This window comes from Coenobita brevimanus, chromosome 29 (genome assembly GCF_032717465.1).
Source record: "Coenobita brevimanus isolate Jiangsu-jjx chromosome 29, ASM3271746v2, whole genome shotgun sequence".
NCBI lineage: Eukaryota > Metazoa > Arthropoda > Malacostraca > Decapoda > Coenobitidae > Coenobita > Coenobita brevimanus.
Window position 1 is genome coordinate 43889479 of NC_136982.1, and position 25869 is coordinate 43915347.

The 25869-nt window shown below is 41.1% G+C and overlaps 1 protein-coding gene across 2 annotated transcripts in view; it reads left to right on the forward strand.

The window, feature by feature from the left end:
• Window positions 1-13145, forward strand: part of Uch (Ubiquitin carboxyl-terminal hydrolase) — a 29436-nt gene extending 16291 nt beyond the window's left edge. For both annotated transcript variants that reach the window (XM_080268828.1, XM_080268829.1), the window contains 6 exons: window positions 4309-4437; window positions 5541-5686; window positions 7145-7286; window positions 9283-9358; window positions 9820-9878; window positions 11262-13145. In XM_080268828.1, the coding sequence (XP_080124954.1) occupies window positions 4309-4437; window positions 5541-5686; window positions 7145-7286; window positions 9283-9358; window positions 9820-9878; window positions 11262-11348 (639 nt within the window). In that variant the 3' untranslated portion in view covers window positions 11349-13145. The remainder of the gene's footprint in view (window positions 1-4308; window positions 4438-5540; window positions 5687-7144; window positions 7287-9282; window positions 9359-9819; window positions 9879-11261) is intronic.
• Window positions 13146-25869: the final 12724 nt, after the last annotated feature.

The following is a 25869-nucleotide window of genomic DNA, read 5'->3' on the forward strand; positions in this document are numbered from 1 at the left end:
AACCCTCCTCCCAGTTCCGATTGAAGAAAATGTACACGTGACGAAATACAGTGAAAACCTAATCTATACTAAAACGTGTTCCAAAGGGTTCGATATTTCCGTTATGTATGCGCCAGACTTTGGGAAGGTACTTGCTGTCTGTCTGTATAATCTGTATCTCTTCATTTTGTCATGTGCAGGCAGGTGGTGCAATACATACCACACACAGATACGTACCCTGCTTGCTTACACGCCCACCCCGTACATACCTCACATACATTAGCCTTGCAAGTTCGCTTCCAGTTACGACACGTGTATCCGCAGCAGTGTCGGGCTACACGGAGGTGAAATATTGGTACTGGAGCCTATGTTTAATAGTTAATAGTATCTGTAGATCCAGGGACGTAATCACAAGTAGACCTAGATTTATATTTTTTCCAGTATATAACACTGTCTCCCATAGGCTATGCTACACGCAATAAGGCAGGGGGTCGAGAACATACCTGTGTTTCTCAGGACAGGAATTAGTAGGAGAAAATGGGGTTCGGATATTCATTTCTTTGTCAGTCATCACGATACAGCAAACAGCAAGTAATAGGCGATGAGGTTAACACACAACTAGCCAGTACGTAGAGGACCAATTCAGCCCCCATTTTATCCCCGTTAGTTCCTTTATTGACTGGACACACTGGGAATGCCTGGGTAGAGATATTTGGGTACCAGGAAGTTTCATTTGTCCTGCGGCGGTATAAGATTAAATGCATGAATGGATAGATTTTGTAGAGAGTTATGTTGGAAATCTGAGAAGCAGAGAAAATGGCCTGATTTTTTTATTCATTCTTTTTTTATTTAATTTATGGTTTTTCAGGACTTTCCGGCGTTTTGTCTCGAGATTTTTTCATACGGTGTGGACCTTCGTTCTCTGCCTAATAATAGATACCATATGTCTTGAGTGCCCATACTGAAATAGGTTAAAACTTAGACACAAGGTCATGTAATTCTACGTGTAATAATAGCTTCGTTTCAGCAATTTGTACTTGTCATGTTTTTTACGGGTATAGTATCCAGACCCGTATAATTACAGTAATGGTACTTCAGTGTACCTTACAGATACTAATGTGCAAAAGTCAGTGGAATGATTGCATGGGGGTGGGGCTATAGTAGCATTACTGTAGTAGTAATAGTTGTAGTAGTAGTAGCTGTAGGTGTAGTGTTGGTGGTGGTGGTGGTGGCGGCGGCGGTGGCAACCGCCGGGGACCACCCCTTCAGTGTGGGGACGGGCTGGGGCGGTGGCAGGGCTGACTCATCCAGTTGTTGCCACCTCTACATCCTTGCATTTCCAGTTCTCGCCAGTTATACACTATCGGATATGGGACACCTGCTACTAAATGACGTCCTTAAGAGACGTATCTGGTTGGAAGCAGTTTTAGTAAGCAGTTGTAAGGAAAAGTCCGTTCTTATCTTTTTTAAACATCTATTTTTTTTTTTTTTTTCCTTAGATGGTACTCGTCGATTTTGTCTGTATAGTGGGAAGACATCCTTCGTAAAATTTCCTTCTTATACGTATTTCCTTAGCTAGTGTAGCAGAAGTTCAGTGGATTCCGAATATATCTGAATAATGTAAGGAACCCAGTCGATAATTCTATTTTTGTGCATTCCCTTTCCCCAACCATCCAGTCTAGTAATAGTAAGGATATATTTTGTAGTTGAAATGAAAAGCCTAATACACCACAGGTACCTTTTTGTGTTCACAGATTGGTATACTGTATAGCTTGTGTGCGAGATAGTGACCAGGGTAATCATATTTTAGGCCTACACCCATATATACAGCGGTACCCCCTCACGGTATTGACCATTACTACGAATACCAGCGCTAACCTCACACTCCACCTTCAACCTAAGCCTTCACGTCCTCACTACCGTATTAAACGTCCCTACAGTGTCTTTACACATTTTCACCTCCTTCCCACATCCTCACCCTTTCCACACGCTCGCCTGGTCGTTCCTCCACATTTACCCCCCCCAACCCACACATTCATACCACACCCTCACCCCCACACCACCCTTCCACACCCTAATCCCCCCACCACCCTTCCACACCCTAACCCCCCCACCACCCTTCCACACCCTAACCCCCCCACCTCCCTTCCACACCCTCATCCCCACACCGCCCTTCCACATCCTCACCCCCACATCACCCTGCCACACCCTCACCGCCCACCACCACCTTTCCACACCCTTACCCCCGCACCACCCTTCCACACCCTCACCCCCACACCACCCTTCCACACCCTCACCCCCACCACCCTTCCACACCCTCACCCCCACCACCCTTCCACACCCTCACCCCCCTTCCACACCCTCACCCCCTCACCACCCTTCCACACTCTAACCCCCCCACCACCCTTCCACACCCTCACCCCCGCACCACCCTTCCACACCCTCACCCCCGCACCACCCTTCCACACCCTCACCCCCGCACCACCCTTCCACACCCTCACCCCCTCACCACCCTTCCACACCCTCATCCCCACACCACCCATCTGCACCCTAACCCCCCCAGTGCTTCTCCACACCTTCACTCTCACACCCACACCATCATCCTCACCCTCGCCCCGACATTTTTCATCCACACCCTTCCCCCTCCACACAGCCCCACATCTCTCTTTCATACCCTTATTGATTCTCCACACTCATGTTCCTCGTTGTACACACCCTCACTGTGACACCTCACAAACCACTGTCCACAGTATGTCATTGTGGGAGATGTGGTGGTCATGTGGTTAAGGAAGTGGTCTCTTGCCCAAATGAATGCTAGTTCTGTCAGAGCCTTGGCAGGGAACAGCTTGAGGATTTGAATTTATTAAAATAGACTTTGCTGATTTTCCACAAAAATGGCCAACATTTCATAAAAACACCCAATCAGTATCATATCAGCCGTAAATAAGACAACCCTATCACGTATTTAAAATGGATGGTGGGTATTAGTGCCAAAGTGGTGACATGTGAAGGTGTGCAGAACAAGAAGGAAGGGCTTTGCCCCAGGGAGTGGACTGAGATCTTTGCCTCGTGTATAAAGTAGTCTGATCATAGCAAGACTGATAATAAAATTACATGCATGAGAATTTCCATAATGTTAGTCTCAGAGTTCCCACAGATACAGTAGACACATTCCTTTCCCTTGGTGTACACCTACTCTGCACCGTAAACAGTACTTCATCATCATCATCATCAGCCGTTGAGTGTCCACTTCAGGACTGGCCTATCCCTGCCGAAGCAGGGACAATACAGCTAATGCATCTCTACCCAGTGGCATAGGCTGTCTGGTAGAGACTATGTAGGGTGAGAAGTGCTTGTGAGTGTGATTGTAATGTTGGAGTGGCTTTGGATGTGTGTGTAGTCTGTGAACCAAGTGTAATTGGCCTGCCTTAAGCCGACTGAGTGCAAGCCTACTGTAGTCGTATGCAACACTGGTTCAACTACAGCACCCCTTATGCCCACCAAAGCAGTAAGTGGCTCGGTGAACGTTTCCCAAAGTTTTTACAAGTCTGGCGGGAGGCGAACCCGCATCCACCAGCGTGTGAGACGCACACTCTACCACTGTACCACAAAACAGTTATTAAGAATATAGTTCACTGTAGTTACTTTATTTTACTGTAAATTTTTGCTGTGTATGCTAATAAGATGATCAAATAAATGTATGGCACAGTATATTGTTTCACGTGTGTAGGTATAGCATAGTATGTATGGGAAAGATTTTCCTTTGTTTGCATTATGATTTTATTTGTATATGAAATTAACTGAAGTTCTCGATGTACTGGTGAATTTTATTTGTACATTGCTAATGTTCAGCAGTGTGAGGATTAATTGGTAATATACTGGGAAATTAGTTGTACAGTTTTGTTTGTGTTAATATTTGTTGATCTCATCATACAGTGGAATTTTAGACAGTGCAAAATTTTAGCAGTGTATGTGTGGTTGGTGACCTGTATATTGGTAAGCAAACTGTACATTTTAGTTGTAGATTGTTAAAATTCAGCAGTGTAGGAATGATTGTTTGGATACCATGGTTCTTTTACTTTAACACGGCCTAGATTTTCGTCCATGTGCAGTGACTTTCACATAATTCAGTGGCAGAGAGAAGAACACAGCTCTGCATCCTTTCCATATCACATCTTCATGACTGGTATCACATTCTATTGTTAATCTCATATTACACTTCATCATTCAAAATAAAGATGGCGGATTTAGGTCATGCTAGAGTGAAAAGGGTATAGTAAACTAACTGTACGTTTTCCTGTGTTATATTAGTTTTGTTGGTGTTTTCAGTTCCTGGGTGGACTTGGAGTGCCAGGATCTTGGACCATTCATGATGTTTATGGCCTGGAGCATGAGATGCTGGCTATGGTACCCCGGCCAGTTGGTGCTGTCATCCTCCTCTACCCCTTTACTGACAAGGTGCTTATTGTATAGTTTTATTTTGTTCTACTTCTTTACTGATGAGGTGCATTGTAGTATGTCTTACTCCTTTATTGGCAAGGCCCATGAAGTTTGTCCTGTTTTCTTGTACCTCTTTGCTGACAAAGTGCATATTAAGTTCATTCAGTACTTTGTTCTACCAGTTACTGATAAAGTGCTTGTTGTATTAGTCACTGTACATTATTTTGTTCTACTGTATTCCTTTACTGACAAGGTGCATCTGTTGTTCACTTAACTGTTTTTTATTTTTTGTTTTATTTAGTAGCATGTTTCCCATATATCAGTGGCAGAGTAAGACAACATTACTACTGCTCTACTGCAATACATACTTTCCATTGCACTTCTTTGTGACTAGTGCCATATTCCAATGTTAATCTTTTTATTGACCAGCTGTTTATCATATTGTTAACCATAATTTATCCACCTTATTTCAGCAGATTATCATCCTTTTGCAGGTTATAAATACTGTGGCTCAGCATCCTTACCGTAGCATTTCTTCATGACAGGTACTATATCCTAGTGTTAATTTTTGTTACAGCTGAGCGTTCTAGGAGAGAGAGTGCTTCTAGACCAAGTTAAGGTGGACAGTGTCTAGTAATTTTCTTTGGGAAGAGAATAATTTTGCACAAGTGTTCCATTTTAAACTGTACAGTGTATTGTGCCATATGCTTTTACAGTGTACTATGAAATGGAGCTATGAGTACTGTATGTCCATGGTTAGCACTTTGGGGTTAACATGCTGGACCTTGGTTTAACCCAATTATGGTGGACTGTGAGTACTGGTCAAATGTATACCTGTGCATGTTTCAGCATTAAACACCTGGATACAGATTTGAATAACGGAGAGTGAGACGTGACATTGAAGCAGCAGCCACGGAATAATTTGTGTGGTAACCTTGTTTTTGGTGAATGGGTGGGAAAGTATGGGAGAGGGGGTAGGAGAGGGTGTGTAGGTGCGGAAATGGTCTGGTTATTAGACATCCTTCCCTAGTGTTGGTCAGCTTTATCCCTTATGGAGGTACCAAAATATATAAGATATTAGTACAGTATATATTAAAGCATTGTGCTTCCAAACTTTACAGAGCGAAGATTTTAAGAAGAAACAAGAGGCAGACCTAGAGGTGGAAGGTCATGGAGTTCCTGATGGGGTGTACTTCATGAAGCAAATTGTAGGCAATGCATGTGGCACTGTGGCTCTCATTCATGCCATTGCAAATAACAGAGACAAGTAGGTACTCATGCCGTTAATCTTTTTGATCTCATAATGTATTTTTGTATATTCTTGCTACCTCCAGACAATATTTCAATTTTGAAGAAACCACTTTAATTGGCTGGGTCAGTCTTCATTCATCTCTCCACAACCTAATTTCTTTCCCTGCACTAAATATAATTGTATGATATCAAAAATAAAATGAAAAGTTATTGAAGAGGTTACCATAATTTGTATCTAGGAAAATGTTATGTTTAAAATAATGCATCAGTCATGCATTTTTTCATTTATTCTTTCTATATTCAGACAGTTTTATTATCTTGTGAAAGAACTCCTCTAATTGCAGGGGTCAGATATAGCTTTCACTAGACCCTTCACTATTACTGTTCTACATTTATCAAAATTTATTGTGTGTAAACAGTTCAGTATATTGAGATGTGGTAGCATTCCTTGGTATGGCATTTTTCTTTTGTCGCTCATTAATGATTCTAGGATGATAGTTGCTTCACTCCTGTAAACTTTAACAACTTCAGCAAAGCAACATCACATTACACACAGTCACCCACCCACACCACAGAACACTATAGGCATTACTTGAAGGACACCGAAGCTCAGGCTTCTAGTACTTTTGTATTTGTTTCCATATGAACGAGTAACTTAATGAAGTGTGTTAGTGTGACTCATAGTACTGTATCTCAGTGTGTTAAACTGTTTACATGAAATAAATTCAGCCCAACAGAAGTTTGTGAACACCATATATGGTATTCTTGATAAGCCTTTTTTGTCAAGCATGTAGAGTGTTTTAGGTTAAGATAATGCATGTTGTTGTTGGTAAAATATATTTTTCCCATGGTCAGGAGATCACTAGGCCTGAAGCACTGAAATGAAGAAGGCACAGCAACTGGAATCATGTGCCACAAACAGGCTTAGTGTTTATGGGGAAACAACAGATCAAACTTTCTGTCCAACCATGTTATGTTCATTGAAAACCAATTGGATGACGATTGATCGTATGTAAAACATAAAAATCATGGTGATTGTATAAAAAAATTGGTGACCATTTATCAAAAAATTATGCTTTATAGGGTGCCAAAATTGGTGACCATTCATCAAAAAATTATGCTTCATAGGGTGCCATAACAGTCACGTAAATGAAAAAATGGTAATAGTATATTGAAAAAAAAAAGGATTCTAAAATGTTTGAAGACTAAGTGAACAATTGCATATTGATTGATAGTTAAAATAAGGATGACAGTCCTGAGTCAAAGTAAGAAGTACTTTAACAGCACTTGTTGTAAATTGTTTTAAATATTATCCATAAAGTTCAGCAAAGTCTAGCATTGATGAGCTCTGTATAAGAAGCAGAACATTGGTTTTCCACTTGGGTAGGAGTAGGAAAACAAGTTAAGCTATACAGTTATGGTGCATGAGTAGGAAAACCATTTATGCTGTTCAGTTGATATAATTATTTTTCAGAATTGATTTGGGTGATGGAGCCTTGAAAGAGTTCTTAGAAAAGACTAGTTCCTTGAGCCCTGAAGAGCGAGGACAGGCTTTGGAAAGTGATGAGGGTATTTCGAAAGCCCATGAAGAATCTGCACAGGAGGGCCAAACGGAGGTATAGTAGAAACATATTAAGGCCTTTTTAGAAGCACTCATTTTTTGGACATTACTTTGCTGTAAAGTTAGCTGTAACATCTTGGAAGTCATGTGGCTTGCGAAGCTTCCAGTTGGCTTAAATTTTTAGTGGTCAGTGCTTTGTGCATTGTTTTGAGACTAAAATGTACAGTAAGAATTTCAAGCAGATTGATCGAACAGTGATCCAGCTTTTGCAAGCATCCACATAGGCATTTTGTTTATCAGTGTATTTCCCTGCTTTTTAAAAACACATATGCATTTGCATCTCTCAGTGAATTAATATCTTGGGTTGCCTACTAAGCTCTACTGCTTCCTCTGATGTTGGATGCCAGTTTCCTCCCCTTACATAAAAAAAAAAAAAAAAAAAAAAAATCTAATGCACCCCTTATGACAAGGGTTGCCTTTACAATACAGTGCTGTTCCCAGAACTCAGATCCTTACTTCTTGGTAATAACAGTTTTCCTGAACAGTTCTAAGTAAATACCCCTCCCCCCAAAAAAAATAAATAAAATTGTCTACTTTCCAGTCACTACAGTGTTTACAAAGCACTACGGTAATGTAGTCACCCAAGCTGTCCTCACGTGACCCATGTCTTTGATATCATCATAATCAAATAATTCAGGAGAACTATGCTTTGTTGTATTTAAACTATGATTGATGGGTGGTAACATGATTGATGGATAATTAGCAATGGCATGGGTGTCGTAGGTGGGGGCACTGACTATCGTTTCACTCAGTGTAGATCTGCTCACAGGTGATTGCCCTTTCCTCTCTTCCTCCCTTCTATCCTTCCTTCCTCTTCTATCTTTCCTTCACTCTTTCCTCTTCCTTCTGTCTATGGATGGCTCTACACTGGGTAACAGTCCAAATGGTTTCAAGCTATAACAATGGGTAGTAACCATATGTCTAAATTATGGCACCTGGTGATTTTGTGGGTAATTAATGTGCTTCAGTCGGATTGAGCCTATGTCGGTTTTTATCCAAGGTGTGGTTGGGGTAAAGCTTTTGTAGTGACACTCAGGGATAAGTGAGGCTGGTCACTCTCATCTTAAATGTCAGGACCAGCTTGCCTAGCCCTGGGTTCCTATGCTCTTCATGGGGCAACAGGGTATTAGAGGATGATTAGTGGTAGGTGGGGGCACTTACCATCCACTCACTCGATGTAGTGCTGCTGTCGGGTGTCTGCCCTTTCCTCTCCTCCATCCTTCTTTCCTTCCATCCTCTTCAGTATTTTTCCTTCATTCTTTCCTTGTCCTTCAGCCTATGGGTGACTTTACACTCCCTATTGTGTCTTTCTTTCCTTCATTCTTTCCTCTTCCTTCTGCCTGTGGGTGACTCTACACTGAGTGACAAGCCAAATGGTTTCCTGAACACCAGGAAACCAGTTACTATGCTGGGTGGTAACCATATAACCAAATTTTGGCGCCTGGTAGTTTAGTGGGTAATTATTGCACTCCAATCAGATTGAGCTGGTGAAGGTTTATATCCAAGGGGTGGTTGGGGTTGATTGCTCATGTAATGCCACTCAGGGATGAGTGAAGCTGGTCGCTCTCATCTTAAATGTCGGGACCAACTGCCTAGCCCTGGGCTCCAATGCTTCTCATGGGGCAATGTAGGATTGGATGATGGATGGATGATAGTGATGCAGTGATTACTAAATTGAGTGGCCAAGCACAGGTTTATGTATGTATATGTAAATGTTTAAAAAATTACTGTGTAAGTAGAAGCTCAAATTGTCAGTTAAACCTTTTGACCCTGGTCTTTTGGAGAATTTTACTGTAGACTACCCTGCTACTTTTGCTGTTGGTGTCTTGTGTTGTTATTTAAGTTCACCATAAATCTTCATTTCCTCAGTTGGGTTTATATCTCTAATGCAGTTATTTGTGATTTAAACATAAAATCAGGCTAAATAGATTTGATCATTCTAGTAGAACTTGGAAACTGACAGGTACTGATATTTTAATTTTCTTTTTCAGGCTCCAGATCGTGAAGCTCATGTGAATGAACATTTTGTAGCATTTGCGCATGTAGATGGTAACCTTTATGAATTTGGTAAGTTTTCAAAGTATTTAGAATTAATAAAAATGGGAAATAAAGGTCAGGATGATGATGAACAGCAATAGAAGCAGAAGCTTAAGATGCAGTTTACATGTGTTGTTGACCATGCTAGGCTGAAACTCAGTGCTCAAATCTGCCATTGATGCAAGTGGTTGGTAGGGTTCTGGTACTTCAAAAAATTGCAAAAAATATGTGTTATCATATGAGTGATGGGTGGCAAGTCTGGGACACTGATTAAAGAGAAGTGCAATATTAGATTAGTGTGATTGGCAACAATAAAAGCACAATCATATGAATGTAAGGGACAATGAAGCACATTTTCTGTGCTGATTTGAGCTTAAAGGTAGAGAAGCATGTTGTGCTTGGAGTTCCTGTCATCTTTGTAGTTATTCTGTTGTTCATATTCTCACATCTGTCATGTTTCTAGTTGTATAATGCTGTATATTTGTTCACAGATGGTCGTAGGAAGTTCCCAATCAATCATGGCTCCACTTCTGCAGAGTCACTGTTAGAGGTGAGTTATAAATTTTCGTATGTAATCTTGTATCTGAAAGAGCCAAGCATCTTTAACAGATTTTTATAGCTAACAGTAGATAAAGAAGTAAGTAAACTTGCTAATGGAAGCACTTTGGGGTGATGTACAGTCAGGGACAAAGTTCACTTATTATTCCACAGCATCAGCTTCACCCCTAGAGCCCATCAGTTGCTTTCCTTATAGATGTCTCATATCAGAAAGAATCATTTATAACCAGAGAAACATACCAAATCTCTCTCAGCTGAGGAATATTAGCCAGTGGAGGAAAACGAGAAGTACACGAGGTGATTTAAAAGATGAAGTTTTGTCCTTGGCTGGTAGTCCCAGTTATTTGAATAAGGAACAGGAGGAAGACAAGGGTCACTTACACAGAAAATTGTGTTTGGAGATGGGGTCATTGTCACCTCCAGTTTTCTTGCTTAACCCCTTGAATTGGGGTGTTATCCTGACTGGTCTACTCTTGCTGCTGCTAAACGATTTTATTCACCTTAAGAAAGGCATCTCATACCAGAGGGTTTTATAATAGTGTCCAGGTCCTCTTGTTCGTAAAGCTAATCCTAAGTGTAATAAAAGTATCAGGATACGGCAGAAATAAAGACAAAATCATGTCCCTGGTCTGAGAGGTGTAATGTGCATGTTGGATGTCTTACTCCTCCAGGGAACCCCCTGTTAGGGAATGACTGTGACATCATGATCTCCAGACTACTTGTTTCTTAGACATTACTTACCTTGTTGTGTTTTGCCTCTTTCTTTTCTTTTTCTTACATACCAGTCCACTTTGCTCAAACTACATGAAACTCTCATTTTCAGATATCTTTTTTGCCTGGTAACTTAGGTGCAGTCATTTTATATATTTTTTATCATTGCAGCTTTTCTGTATCCACACACCAATGCCATATTTTGCCCCTTTCTTCCATATCCATTTTTAAAGTTTGTATTACTGTACTTAAGCCACTTATTCTGCTTATACCTGCTGTTTGAAGAGTAGTAATTTCTGCATCCTGTCCTAGAAAATCTAGTAATTCACTGCACAAGTTGCATATCCATTTGTGAATGTTAAAAACAGTTCTCTTTCTGGGTTCTCATTACCTCCAAGCTAATTACTGTACCAGCTTCACCAAGTGCTATTCCTTGAAGTGATCTTAAGCCCCACATCCCATTTTGCACTGCATACATGACAATGATTACATATTAGGAAGGGATCCACCAGGTATTAGAATTCAAGAGATGGTACTTTAAAGATATTCTTTAAAGATAAAGGCTGGGATTATGATAAGGATGAGGATGAAAATCATTTTACTTTTTAGAGCATTATAAGGCTTAATTTTTATAGCATATCTAATGTAATACTTGTACTTTCAGGATGCTGCCAAAGTGTGCCGTGGGTTCATGGACCGCGACCCTGAAGAATCACGTTTTGCAGTTGTTGCCCTTGCTGGCTCAGAGTAGAGTACCACCTCACACAGTGCAACCTTGGGAGCAATGTTCTTATTAGTTGTGTTTGGTGTTGAGTATGGCTACAGTTTGTCTTTACTTTGGGTGAATGGATATATTAAGTTACTTTATGGATATTTTAAGTTACTTTTGTTCATAACCAAAGGCCTACTCCTACCTTCCTAGTCGTATTTAATTTTTGGAGACCAAGCTTTAATTCTACAGAGATGTTAAAGGTATGCTTTGAAAATGGCACATCATGAACTTTTTTTGTTTTCCTCACATAAACAGGCAAAAAAACAATGACTGCTTTGTGGTGGGTATTGCTGTATATTCCTGGAAATTTTCCTAGTGTATACTTTTGTCTTGAATGTGATAGCCATATTTCTGATGCATAATTTGGTAAAGAAATAAATTTTATGTATGTGTGCCTTGATTGTTGTGCTTTTGTTGGTGAACATAACTGTAGGTTAAGATAAACAGTATGAATTTAGTCTGTGAATGGTTAAAAGAATCTCACTCTGCAATTGAGGTCGGAGATTCATTTATTGCAGGAGACTGTAGGTTTATTTGTTGCTGCTGCTGCTGTTGATGAAGTAGCTGTGTGAGTTTAAGTACTGTACTTATAACCATTAGTAATTCATTTATTTATGTCTGATATGGAATGCTGAGCCATGTACTATTCTTTGTCTGCCCCATGTGAATGTGGGAAATTTGGTTTCAGCAGTGCAGTGATTCAGAATGTTCATTTGGAGTTCAGTATCTTTTTACAACTTTAATTGCGATTCCATTTTGTTAATTATCCAAGAGCTTGTAGTGACATTAAAGTATTTATATATACCAAAATTTAATACCGTAACTGAACTTGGAGTCCTTATACTTGAGATAAAGAAATGTATAGCTGTGAATTATGAATGTTATTATCTCCTTAAAATCAGACATTATCAACCTTCCAGTGCCTGAATCCGGTGTATACATTACCTAAGGTTATCAGTTAACTTCAAAATGCTTTGTTTGGTTTAAATATGGAATAAGTTTTGTAACAGTTTAATAGTTTTTTTCAACAGCTCCTAGGTTAGCTCTGTATTTACCATACTGTATTTTCAAGTTGGGAAGCTGTAATTGCCAGGTGTCTAATTATTCCTGAAATTCCTTCACATTTCACATTCTTGCATTCTCAACCTGAATCACTATGTGTTAAGTGGTGTTTAGCAGCATGCAACTAGTGATGCCTTGTGATAAGCATATAGTTTTAAGTGTCCACATATTCCTTAGATGTGGGACTTGGGCATTCTTGCTAAACTAGCACAGTTTGGCACATTTGGTGTGACATATCAGATTTTCTTGAACATAGCTTATCTAAAGCTTAACTGTTCACGCAGTGTTTGTTGACCATTGTGCTACTATAATTCTTTGTAGGCCAGTGTGAAGTTGACCTTAAAAAATCATTGTCAGCTTGGTTCTTCTCCACTGATATCCTGGTACATGGACAGAAATTAAAGTTGATGGAGGTGCAGGATCAGGACATAATTATACTTTAGAATTTCATTTTAGGAATGTGAAAATTGCCTAAAATCAAATGTTGTGGAATTGGCAGTTTTTCTGTAATTGGAATTGTTAATTTTGATATCAGTATGTTAGCTTGTGCTAGCATTGAGTGTTGGTAATTTTGGCTTTTCAGAAGATATTTTAAATCTGTTGGTAATTCACTGAACCTTTAAGAAACACAGACCTAATACTTAAAGAAGTTATCAAGTTGCAATGGCAAGTGATGTACTTTGCTTCAAAATTTCAAATAAATTTCAGATTTAATTGTGGGTTTTGACATACATCCTGCAGTGTGTATGCATTTTCACATAAATCAAGGCACTCCCACCCAGTAAATAGATATATCCATCCATCCATCCATCCATCCATCATCCAATCCTGTAACGCCCCATGAGGAGCGTAGGAGCCTGGGGCTGGGCAAGTTGGTCCTGACATTTAAGATGAGAGTGACCAGCCTCACTCATCCCTGAGTGGCATTATGTGAACAATAAACCCTAATCACTCCTTGGATATAAACCTACACAGGCTCAAGCTGACTGGAGCACCTTAATTACCCACTAAACCACGAGGTGCCATAATCAGGTTACTGTATATGGTTGCCACACAGCATAGTAAATGGTTTCCTGGCGTATAGGAAACCATTTGGCTTGTCACTCGGTGTAAAATCACCCATAGGCAGAAGGAAGAGGAAAGACAGAAGAGGGAGTGTGAAGACACCAGTAGGCAGAAGGAAGAGGAAAGGAAACGAAAAAGGCACAGGCGCCCAAAACAGCACTATATCGAGTGAGTGGATGGTAAGCACTTTTAATGGTATATATTTATACTTAAAGGCTATATATTTATTATATATTTATATACCATTAAATGTGTGGTGTATCAGATAGAGCCAGGATTCCAGGGGCTTGAATGGTGAGTGAATGGAAGTGTGGCCTATTGGATTGGGCAAATTTGGGCTCACTGGACGTTGCTACTCCTCATTCTGCCCTAGGGTGGGAAAGGAGGTCAGGACGATGATGATGATGGAAAGTGTGTTACTTCTGCAAGGGGACACTTTTGACCACTCTCGTTGTCTTGACCAGGAAGTAGTGGAAAGATTAGCTTCAAGGGAGGTGGCTTCTGTTTTCATAAATGCAGAAAAGTAAGCAGGGGCACACCCAGGGGGGTGCCCACTGGGCCCAGGCCTCCCCCTTAGCTCTCTGGGTCCTTTAAAAATTTATATATATTTATTTAGATAACAGCAATACATGAAAAATTGGCAAGTACAAACAAAGAGTAACACATGAGCCAGCAACTCCCTGACTCTAAACCTGCATGTGACCTCCCCATAATTATTGGATTACCTGACCTCACCTCACTACAGGCCCCCCCCTTAGAAAATTCCTGGGTGCCCCCCTGAAAGTAAGTGCTTTATGTGATGTCCTTGGCGCAGCAGGGGTTAGTTATCCTGTATCTTTCCTAAGTGAGACTTTCAGGTTTCTGATGGGCCTTTTCAAGATAAAGGCAACTGAAGGGGTTTTGCTAAATCCTGGGCTATATCCAGCATGCACACGTCAAGGTACTGGAGAAGCATGCCTTCTGCACTGGCACAGTAACCAGGTGGCTCAGATGTCAGGTTTAACAAACACCTCAAAGTTTCCTCCTCATCCCCTAAAAGAGGATGGTGAACTCCAGAAGGGCAGCTTCAGCCTGCAGTTCACTAGTTTCACATTCTGGTGAGCCTCGTGCTGCAAAAGCACCACCATCAGTCACACCTTTGTAATTATCTGATGGTTGGTGTAAGGGAGAGGGAAAGATGAGCTTGGGAGTATGGATAGGGGTCAAGGGCTGAGCAGGTTAGGATGAGTGAAGCTATGCCAAGGGCAAAGAGAGGAAAGCTGAAATTAATAATAGGTGTGGGTGATGAGGCTAATGGAACCAGGTCTCCAGGGTTCTATTTTTTGTCCAGTCAGTCAGCTGAAGTTGATGAAAGAAGGTAGGGGGTTGGCAGAAGGTTATTCAAATGCAAAAAGCAGGAACCAGAAACAAAAAGTCGCAAAATTTGCCTTGAATAAAGTCTAATGAGAGAGCCAGAATTGATATTAAAAAGATGTTGTATTGAACTGGTTTATGACATGCAGGACGAGTGAATAGATCACTATAAAGAACATTGCAGAAGGGTTATTGATGAATGGAACTAGACACTCATAAGAAAAGAGACAAAACTGACAGAGGAAATAACAGGCCCGTCATTCTTATTTGCCATAGGCAGAGTAAAAGAAAGCTCAGGCTGTATATTCCATTTTCATATTGCTTACTCAGAAAAATAAAAGACATGCATGATCAAATCAATTGAACCTTCTCATATGACCTAATTCTGTAAGACCTAGACTCCAGATGTAGCTTATGTCCACTTACACCATACAAAATGAAAGTGTTATACAGAACAAAACTGATTCCATTTGTCAATAAATAATCCTATTATGAGAGTTTGAAGGAAATGTTTATTAACACTGGACTAATTCTGAGCCAAAGTTTCTCCTCAGATGTTTAAGAAAAATAATCATCAGTATACAGGGAATTGTACAATCGAAACAAAGAAATAAACTGCTCAGATATGTGTAAGCACAGTTGTACTGAAATGAATTACTGATCGTTACTTGAAATAAGTTACCTGAGGGTATTGATTCATTGTTTTCAGGCCTTTTAAATCAAGATACAGTAAGCTTATTTCAGGAAGTCTTACATAGTTTTGTTGCATATGGAATAGACATATGCAAGTAGATAATTGTTACTTTTTGACTTGCGTCAAACCAGCAAGTCAATCTCCGGTGCACATTCAGCAGAAAAAGTCATGTAAAATGTGAGGATTATGGTCAGTTTTTAGCTTCCACATATAGCAACAATGACGGTAAATTACGGTATCAGATTAATCTCACAAATATTTTTGAGTGAGATTATCGATGAATGAATGACTAAGGAAATCGATATTTGCTTCGAATTTTTATGCGAGATATTTAAGTTACCCTTCTTTTTAAAGGTCCGAAGTAACGTTTTCTCTCACAGTTAAAGAACTCCCATTCACTTTACCTGCATAGTAAGCGACGGAGTTTTAATAGTGGTTGTGACGTGCGAGTAAACATCTGCGAGGGATATCATGTATTAAAAGGTATGTGGAGTGATCGTTCATGCATGTTTGAAGGCAGACTTATGACATAAAGTGCATACCACCACATATGTATTGTAATTGCGCCGAGGAAGAGGTTAGTTAGTCCAGCACATAGTGGCAAAGGACTTGCATCCTATGCTCAGTGGGTCAGTCGCCGGGGTTAGGTCCGTCAAGGAGACTTGGGGACTCAGGTGCGATACCACCTGCAATTGCACACTGATTTCCACACAGGCTGAATGGTGTTCGATAATTGTGTTGATTTAATTGTATGCTGTTCGATATGTTGATTTAATTAATTGCGTATCAAACACGGGTAAATATGCATTTGTGGTCAAGGTTATTCTGATCTTAACTAAGCCAACCTGACTGATCGAAGCCACTTTTAATGGGTTTTGGGGACTGAAACTGTTAACATTCCCACACGTGTAGTCTGTTTATCTCCACCTTGATGTGTGAATGAATAATGGAGAAATTTAAAGGGCCAGTCTTTATGGTATACCCATTTTACTCTAACTTGGCCAAAAATTGCCATTTTTCCATCTTGAATATTGAGTTGTGGCCAGGTATTAACATCAGAATATGGTGTAAGTCATGAAGAAGTGTTATGGACAGGAGGTAGAACAGTAGTAGCTATTGACTTGTTTTACCACATGAAGCTGGAAACAAGCTAACAGGACAAAATTCTGGGCCAAGTTAAGTTAAAAGAGTTATAGTTTTCTGTAATGTATTAAACTTTCACCAGATTATTTATTGTGGTCTCATGTGATATGTATTGGTGTGCCATGTGCCATTTTTTTTTTTTTTTTTACATTATTTTAGAAATGGAATCCCGTCCGATCAACGAAGTTAAGCAACGTTGGGTCTGGTTAGTACTTGGATGGGTGACCGCCTGGGAACACCAGATGCTGTTGGCATCCCTACGTGTCAAGTGGGGTTGGTGGAGGTTTAGTGCCCCTACCTGTAAAACAATTAACTCTAAGCCCTTGGCCACCCTGTCTGGGATACATGGCGTCTGGCAATGAATGAATGAATTTAGGCTAGGTGCATTCTGTTGGTTAGTTTATAGGTTCATACAAAGTTACTAAAAAAAAATATATATATATATATTTTGATAGTAGCTTACTGTGTGACTTATTTAGTTTTAATAATGTGGACAAGATCGTAGAGTGCGACCTCAGGGATGAGGGACTGAACAGGGAGGCTGCCAGAAAGCAGCTTGGAGAGCCGCCATTAGGTGACCATGGCTGATGCAAGCATGTTAGAAACTTTACAAACAATACTATCGCAGTTGTCTGATTTTTTAAAGTTAGTGTGGCCTAAAATTAACTTACCCTCATCCAGCCTAACTTAACCCAGTTTGCATGGGTCAACCTTCCTGCCATAACTAATGCCTTTAACAGTCTAACAGTGGCCTTGTAAAGCGACACTGATGTGTCAAAAACAGTCATGAGAGGATGTTACTGGTATTATCAGTAGGCACAAATATTATAAGGGAATTAGAATTGAATTGCAAGAGATATGGGTAGAGGAAAAAGTCGTTTCCTTATTAGACAAAAACATTTCATAATATAAAATGACAGTATCCCTGTTTGTGTGAAACTTCATTTTAACTGTACTTTTCGGTTTTAAAAATAATGATATTGTTAGTTAAAAAAAAAAAAAAAATCCTTTTTACCACCAAATCTTACAAGTACAGTACATATCCACAATTTGTTAAGCTAAGGGTTGGGTGAACAGAGGTGAACAAAACTTAACTCAGTCAAACAGCCTCAGATTCTTGTTCATCCTTAGACCCTCCAGCACCACAGGCAGCTAATACTTGCATAAATGATTGGAACTATGTGAAATCATGTCAAGGCTTATTCCAAATGCCAACTGTATGTCACAATCCCACCACAGCAGATGGCACTGCAGTACATGAAGGCTTCATGATAAGAATGTGTCATTCAGTGAGAAACTTGTGCCTTTTACTAGACTATACAAGATATGTACTGGATTTTGTCATAGAATGATAAGTCATTGAGCAATAACATGCAATTATGGTGATTGATTTTTTGATACGTTACCCCTCTCGCTGAACAAACTTGTTATCATGAGAGTTTCGCAGAAAAAATAAAAAAGGTAAACTGTACGGTACATACTGTACTGTAATATGCATTGAGAACCTCAACTGTCCACCCATTATGGTTGCCAAAAGGCCCTCTCTCATTCTCATTGCTGTAATGTCAGCATCGCTCACCTTGCTTGTCATATTGTGAGCTGTGTACATAGTGTGTTGTTCTGCATCTTTGTGCAATATATATACATATATATATATATATCTGTGTACGTTGGTGTATAGTGGCAGTATTTGTTTTATGAACTTTATGTAGGCTGCTTTTGTATTCGGGTTAGGTACAGATATCCCCCCAAAGGGTCTACTTTAGGATGTCTGATAAAAGGTTTTTTGCAATGCATCCCCATCATTAAGTGAGGGAGACCTATACAATATTGTCAACAGTTTACATATGGTAATCAAGTAAATATGACAATGTTCAAGCACCTTGCAAATTTCCGGTAATAGATTTAATTCAAGCTGCATGTGACAAGGTAGCTAGCTCTAACTGCAAGTACCAGTAGTAATTAAATGTTGCTTTGAGTTGGGAAAGCTTATTGCTGGTATTGATATCACTTTAAATGTTAGTTTAGAGTTTTTCAAAGTTTTCATGAGGTGGAATGTTCTCTTCAAGTAGTTTTATTGATTTATTGAAATGCTATAAAAAGGTACGGTAAATGTTTACTTGACCTACACCTATGGAATTTCTTGAAATGACTCCAGTAAAGCTGACATTTGTATGGCCATCACTGAATCTACACTCAGACCTAATATGCTCAGTCATGAAGTAGCTACCATAAACCATTCCCTGGCAGCAAGTTCTTTGTAGTGTCTGGTTACTTTTTGAAGGACATTCCACTTGTGTTTTCATACAGATAGTAAAATTTGATTTAGTTTCATTTCTTTTATAACCTAAACACGCTTGCATGCGTTGGCCTTGGTCACTTAATGGCAGCTCTTCACGCAGCTCGATCTCTGACAGCCTCCCTGTTCAGTCCCTTATCCCTGAGGTCACATTCTATTACCTCGTCTTAGGTCTTTTTCAGTCTGCCTTTAACAGCTCGATCCCCGACGTCCACACATCTCACTTTCCACACCCATTTGTCATCCTCCACCCTCTCCACATGCCCAACCCATCTGTCTACCCCTCCTTATCACAACACCAATACACTCAAGTTCCATCCTTCCTCTCAAATCTTCAATCGTAAACCTAGACTCCCCAAGCCTTACATTCAAGAATATACTACACTACCTTCTAATCATTGTTGTTTCTGTACACTTGAGCCTACGAATATCTTTTTCCTTTTCTGTCCAGGTCTCACTACAGTGCAGCATTACTCTTCTAACACATGCCACATACAAAGATCTCTTAGCACATAGGGAGAGCCCTTTCAATGTCAGGAGAGGTGACAGTTCCCTGAATTTCCTCTAACCACTCCTTACCTTAACCACAGAGCTACCCAGCCCCACCTCCAGCACATAACACGTCCCCCAAATAACAAAACTCTTTTACACATTCAAGAGACTCACCAACAAGATCAGTCCTTTAATGCCTGGCAATCTGTATATGCTCTCCCCAACACACCAAACACACAAAATGAGCACCATCTCTGGCACTTTAATTAGCAATGGTCCTGCATTCCCATACTCTGAATCCTAGTCTGTTTCCAGTCCATTGAAAGACTTCTCTTGTTCTGATCACTTTGATGGAATTAGGCCATTTATGCCAAAACAGCAACTTAGCTATCATACGACTGGATAATGATGCTAGCTCAGTGACATTGTTATTGATTGTAAACTAAAAAGACAGAATAAACAGCTGTAGCCCTTCTGAATGCCTTATCTGCTTAGATTGTTTGCTTCTTCACACTTTATCCATTGTCAGTTCTTTGTGTCACCCAAGCACATCACTTCTTTTTCTCACAGCTGCACTGTACAAAGATTGTGGGATGAACAGTAATAATTACAGATTTATTTTTGGTATCCTCCATCTGTGTAACATAGGAGAGTTTAAAGGTTTTTGCTGCACACAAATTATTTCATGGGATGACACCAAGCATTACATACAAGTGTCATTTGTGCATCCATTTTGTATTTTTGGGCAGTGACATTTATGGCATAGTCAGGATTCAGAGATAAATGAATGATCCCTTGTAACAGCCATGGCTGCCCACGTGGTCTGCCTAAATGAATGCCCCTCACTCTTGTTAACGCTCTCACAGCAATAATCACTCAGTCTTTTTTCTTTTAATATTTTCTTTGTGAATTTTGCTTATTTTACATGGACGTCATTGTTTACAGTATACAGTACACCATGACATCATTACGACACTGTACCTGTAAGACACTTAAAATCTGTCTGTCTATCTATCGATAGCCAGACGCCCAAATCCCGCAAAGGGTGGCCGCAGACAAAACACCTCCAAGTTGCTCTGTCACCCACCATTTGACTACCCTCCCGTCAAGCACTCCCCCCTCCCTCATATACCTCTCAACTCCATCCCTCCACCTCATCCTCAGTCTTCCCCTCCCTCTCCCTCCCTCCACCTCACTTAAAATAATTATCTTAAATAAATCGCTGTTGTACTGTACTGTACTGTGCCAGAAAAGGAAATGTTCTTTCTTTTGTTTGGAAGAAGAAATTGGATCTCAAGTAAATCTTTGGGGAGATACTGTAGGAGGAATATTCCAAGGAATGTAGGTAGTGTGTGAAAAGCACTACTCATGTATAAAAGCGACACCAAACCTTTGGAAAGATTGTATGTCAGATTTAGACATTGAACTGCCACCAATGTACCATAAATTTCTTTAGGGGATAGCTGTTTAAAGTTTGGGTAACCTTGGTGAAGATTTATGGAGTGGAATTTTACAAATAACTTGAGGGGCAAAGTTATAGGTCTGACCCACTGTACATTTAGCTTCTCTCTGACAAGACAGGAGGGTTGGAAGGTCTGAATAAGCAATTCTTCACATGTATGAATACATGCTGGAGGTTTTGGTGACATGAATACTTAAGATATTCAGACTTGTATATGAATTCAGGGATATTGCAACATACCTGTAGATGAGTATATACTTAATAGCTAGCTAAGTGACATACCGGTAAAGTAATAAGTGGTTTTAATGGTGCTTTTGTGCCTAAATCCATTTGTAATTTTAGCCATTCAGGTAGAAGAGTAGGTGCTGTATGTTGTAACTTAAGTTTGTCTTTTCTGCTCATTTTTATTTAATACTGTACAGCACTTGAAGTTATTTTGCCTGAATGAACTTGCATTCTGTTAGTTCTGTACTTACATGTCGGTGCATTGTTTAGGTACCGGTATATCTTTGAAGCCTTGCAATTGTATTGCAGTAGCCTATCTGTCATATCGGTGGTGCTGGAGAGGAACACCTCCATGTGGTGGCACCCATGTAACTGGGTGGTGGAGCTGTGCAGTTATACAAATGTCCCATAACTCCTTCCCTGTCCCTCTGCAAGTAGGATGATGGGCTTTAGGAGAGAGACAACTTCAGCCATCAGTCCACTGAGTTTACATGGAGATGAACCTGGGATTGCAGCAGGTACTACTACTACAGTACTACTACTGTATTGGTACTGCACTACCACCGTACTTTTTCATGGTCCTGGAAAGTTGCTCATGTTCCGATTGGATGGTTGATGAGCTAGTAATAAAACATTTCCTAAGTAGGTACAGTACCTGTACTAGTTTATGAGTTCTACTAGCATACTTTATGATGGTGTAACCCATATTGATATTGTGTGTCGGTTACTTTTGTGCTTTTATTATTTCCATTGCAAGATGCCAAGCATTTGTGAGAGTTTATGTCTTGTTTTTATGGTTTTACTAGATGAACTTTACTTACATGGAGTGCACTGGGAAAGGCAGAGGGGCACATCATCCACCACAAATTTAATAGTACAGTACCGTACTGTGCTAAAAGTCATAGTTGGGAGTGAAGTGGTAAATGAGTGAAGGTAGATGAGGGTGCTAACCATTCACTTGCTTGATGTGGTGCTGCCAAAGTGACTGTGCACTGCGTGACAAGCCAAATAGTTTCTTGCAGCACAAAAGCCCTGCACTGCCCTGGGTGGTAATTATATAATCAGATGAATGCCTGGTTGTCTAGTAGGGTGGAGCACTCCAACTTGATGTTTCATGGTTTAAATCCAAGGGGTGGCAGGGGTTTGTAGTTCAAATAATGCCATTCATGGGTTAGCACACAGTCACCCTTGACTTAGATGTCAACACTAAGTAGCCTAGACCTAGTCCCCTATGTTTGTTATAGGACAGTAAAGGACTGAATGATGAAATATATAGGTAGACGTACTTTTACTGATAGTTTCTTTATCTTACATTCCCTCTATTAAATGTGCATTGTAAGTTTACCTGAAGGTATAGTACAGTATTTTGAAAAGGAATTCAATAATTATGGTGTTTGCGGTGGGTGTAAAGACCGAGTGGGTTGCAAGTTATGTTGGAGGTTGAATTGAGTGACTGTTAGTGGAGCTTAGTTTGCATGGACAGGACTTGGCAGCAGCTGTAGCCTACCTCCATAGTTATTTTGGTCTCAGGCGAACAGGGTAATATTCTCATTACTTCACAGGTCTCAAACAATTGGTATATTTCCCTTAACTATCTTGGTCTAAGTTGTAGTATTAGTTGTTGTAGCCCCAGGTTCATTAGAAATATGAACTAGGCAGACTGCAAGCTTCTTGGCTAGTCTACCATCCCCCTCAGGTAGGACAGGGAGAGAGTTGAGCGACATTTGTGGGGTTGGGCAGTAGAGCTGCCTGGCTTTATTAATGCCACCATATGAAGGCATCCTACTCCATCACCTTGGTCTGAGATGAAGGGGATAATGCTCTTTTCATGAGTCTGGTCTACAGTCTTAGGTTGCTGTTATATTTCTTAAGGTATCTGGGTCTGAGGTGAAGGGCAGCTGATATAACTGCATGAAAAGTGATTATACAGCACAGCAGTGCTACACCCGAACTTTGACTTTGGCTTTTGTTTGATCTACACCAAAATTGACTCACTTCCACCTCTTGCCGCACACACTGTATGTACTAGTTTTGATCTAAATCCAGTCAGGCATTAATGAGATATTTTGTTAACTGATACCTACACAGCAATGGCCTCAGCACTGCATTTATTGTAATTTGTGTACTTATGTTTGATCTCAGCTGGAGAGGGAAAAGTTTCGTATCATTGTCAGTCATAGGCACTTGTGTGTGTGTGTGTGCACGCGCATGCACATTTTCAACCATGAATTCCTTATTAGTCGTCCTCGTCAGTGCCTTAATCATGTGTAGCCGAAGTTGTCGGTATTCCCAGGAAGTCTGGGATCTGATTATTTTTATCCCTTATATTCATCCTTCCTAGTATTTTTATCATTTCCACTGACAGAGTACGGTACCAGTAACTACAGCTTCGGGGACTGAATGTGCGAGAATGAGTTGCAGTCAGTAGTTCCTTTACATTATCCCATCTGAGCCAAAGAACAGGGCCTGCTAAACTAATCACCACTGTACTGCAAGGAGACGAAAGTTTGGGTCAGGTTAAGGTGAAAAGAATATAGTGGAGGCTAGTTAGAGGTACTGTGACAGCTGTTGAAGGTTACTGTGACCAAGACTAGATGGTACTGTGCCAAAGCTGGTAGGGACTGTGATAGGATTGGATGGGACGGTGACAAAGATAGGTAGAGACTATGATAAAGATACGATGGGACTGTGACAAAGTTTGGTAGGGGCTGTGATGGGATTGGTAGGGATTGTGATAGGATTGGTAGGTATTGTAAGGGGATTGGTAGGGACTGTGAAAAAGATCGGTAGGAGCTGCGACAAAGATTGGTAGGGACTGTGAAATGATTGGTAGGAACTGTGACAGGATTACTAGGGACTGTGAAAAAATTGGTAGGGCACATCGGATTTCCTTCAACTTTGTATTTAATTTGTGGAGGTGACCCAGTTCCGTCAGGTGAAAACAGACTGACAATAGCAAAAACCAAGGCTGGGATAGAAAGAACTCCTTGAGATTAGTAGGAAGCATGGCAGGGGTAGTAGGGATCGTGGCAGGGGTAGTAGGGATCGTGGCAGGGTAGTAGGGATCGTGGCATGGTAGTAGGGATCGTGGCAGGGTAGTAGGGATCGTGGCAGGGTAGTAGGGATCGTGGCAGGGGTAGTAGGGGTCGTGGCAGGGGTAGTAGGGGTCGTGGCAGGGGTAGTAGGGATCGTGGCAGGGTAGTAGGGATCGTGGCAGGGTAGTAGGGGTCTTGGCAGGGTAGTAGGGTCCATGATAGGGGTAGTAGGAACCATGGCAGGGTAGTAGGAACCATGGTAAGGTAGTAGGGACCATGATGGGGGTAGAAGGGACCATGGTAGGGGTAGTAGGGACCATGATAGGGATAGTAGGGACCATGGTAGGGGTAGTAGGGACCATGACAGGGTTGTAGGGACCATGGCAGGGTAGTAGGGACCATGATAGGGGTAGTAGGGACAATGGTAGTAGTAGTAGGGACCATGGCAGGGTAGTAGGGACATGGCAGGGTAGTAGGGGTCATGGCAGGGTAGTAGGGGTCATGGCAGGGTAGTAGGGACCATGGTAGGGGTAGTAGGGACAGATGGAGGTAGTAGGGACTGTGGCAGGGATAGTAGGGATCTTGACAGGGTAGTAGGGACCATGGCAGGGTAGTAGGAGCCATAGTAGGAGTAACAAGGTTTTTGGTAGGGTATTAGGAACCATAGCAGGGCTAGTAGGGACCATGCCAGAGGTAGTAGGGACAGTGGCAGGAGTAGTAGGGGCCATGGCAGGGTAGCAGAGAACATGACAGGATAGGAGGGACCGTGGCAGGGTGGTACGGGCTATGGTGGGGTTAAAATGGACCATGGTAGGGTATTAGAGACCATGGCAGGGGTAGTAGGGACTATAGTAGGGATAGTAGAGGATAGTAGGATCATGGCAATGTAGTAAAGCTATGACAAGAATACCAAGGACCATGGCAGGGTAGTAGAGATGTGGCAGGGTTAGAATGGACCGTGGCAGGGTTAGAATAGACCATGGCAGGGGTAGTAGGATCGGTGGTAGGAGGTAAGAGAGAGAGAGTAAAGACACGCAGGCCCAGGCTAGCTATGTGAGAGGAAGGATGGCAGGGCAGACGGGAGAGAGGGGCAAACAGTGGCGCTTCTAGGCCGGTCTTGCTCACACACACACCCCGCTGCGTTCCCGGCTAGGTGTCCCCTCCACTGCCTCACACCCACACCCCCATATCACTTCGTCACTCACCTATCTCCATGGGCGTCAGTGTGGGTTAAGTGTGTATCCGGTCACCTCGTCTGTGTGCACGGTGGCGTGGTGTGTGGATGCTTTGGGAAATTGGGTCGTGAGCCCGTTCACTCACACCGTCTCACTTGCCTAAGGAGTGTTGTTGTTGACACACTCCAAACTCTCCGCATTGCCTTTGGGAGCCTTGTACCTCGCTGATGTGTTTCCCCTTGTATTCGGAAGTATATATACATGTTAAGCACAAAGGCCAAAAAGCGTTGCAGTAAGTTATGGACGATTTTTTTTTTTTTTTTTTTTTTTACGTCCACAGCGCGTTGTGGTAATATTTGCCAGTCAGTCAAAGGGAAAACTCGAACGTACCGTAGTCAGACCTGACCTAGCCTAATTTAACCCAAACTAACTTGATTCTAATCTAACCTAACAATTTACGTTAAGGTACGCTATCCTAGTCTACCAGGTAAGATT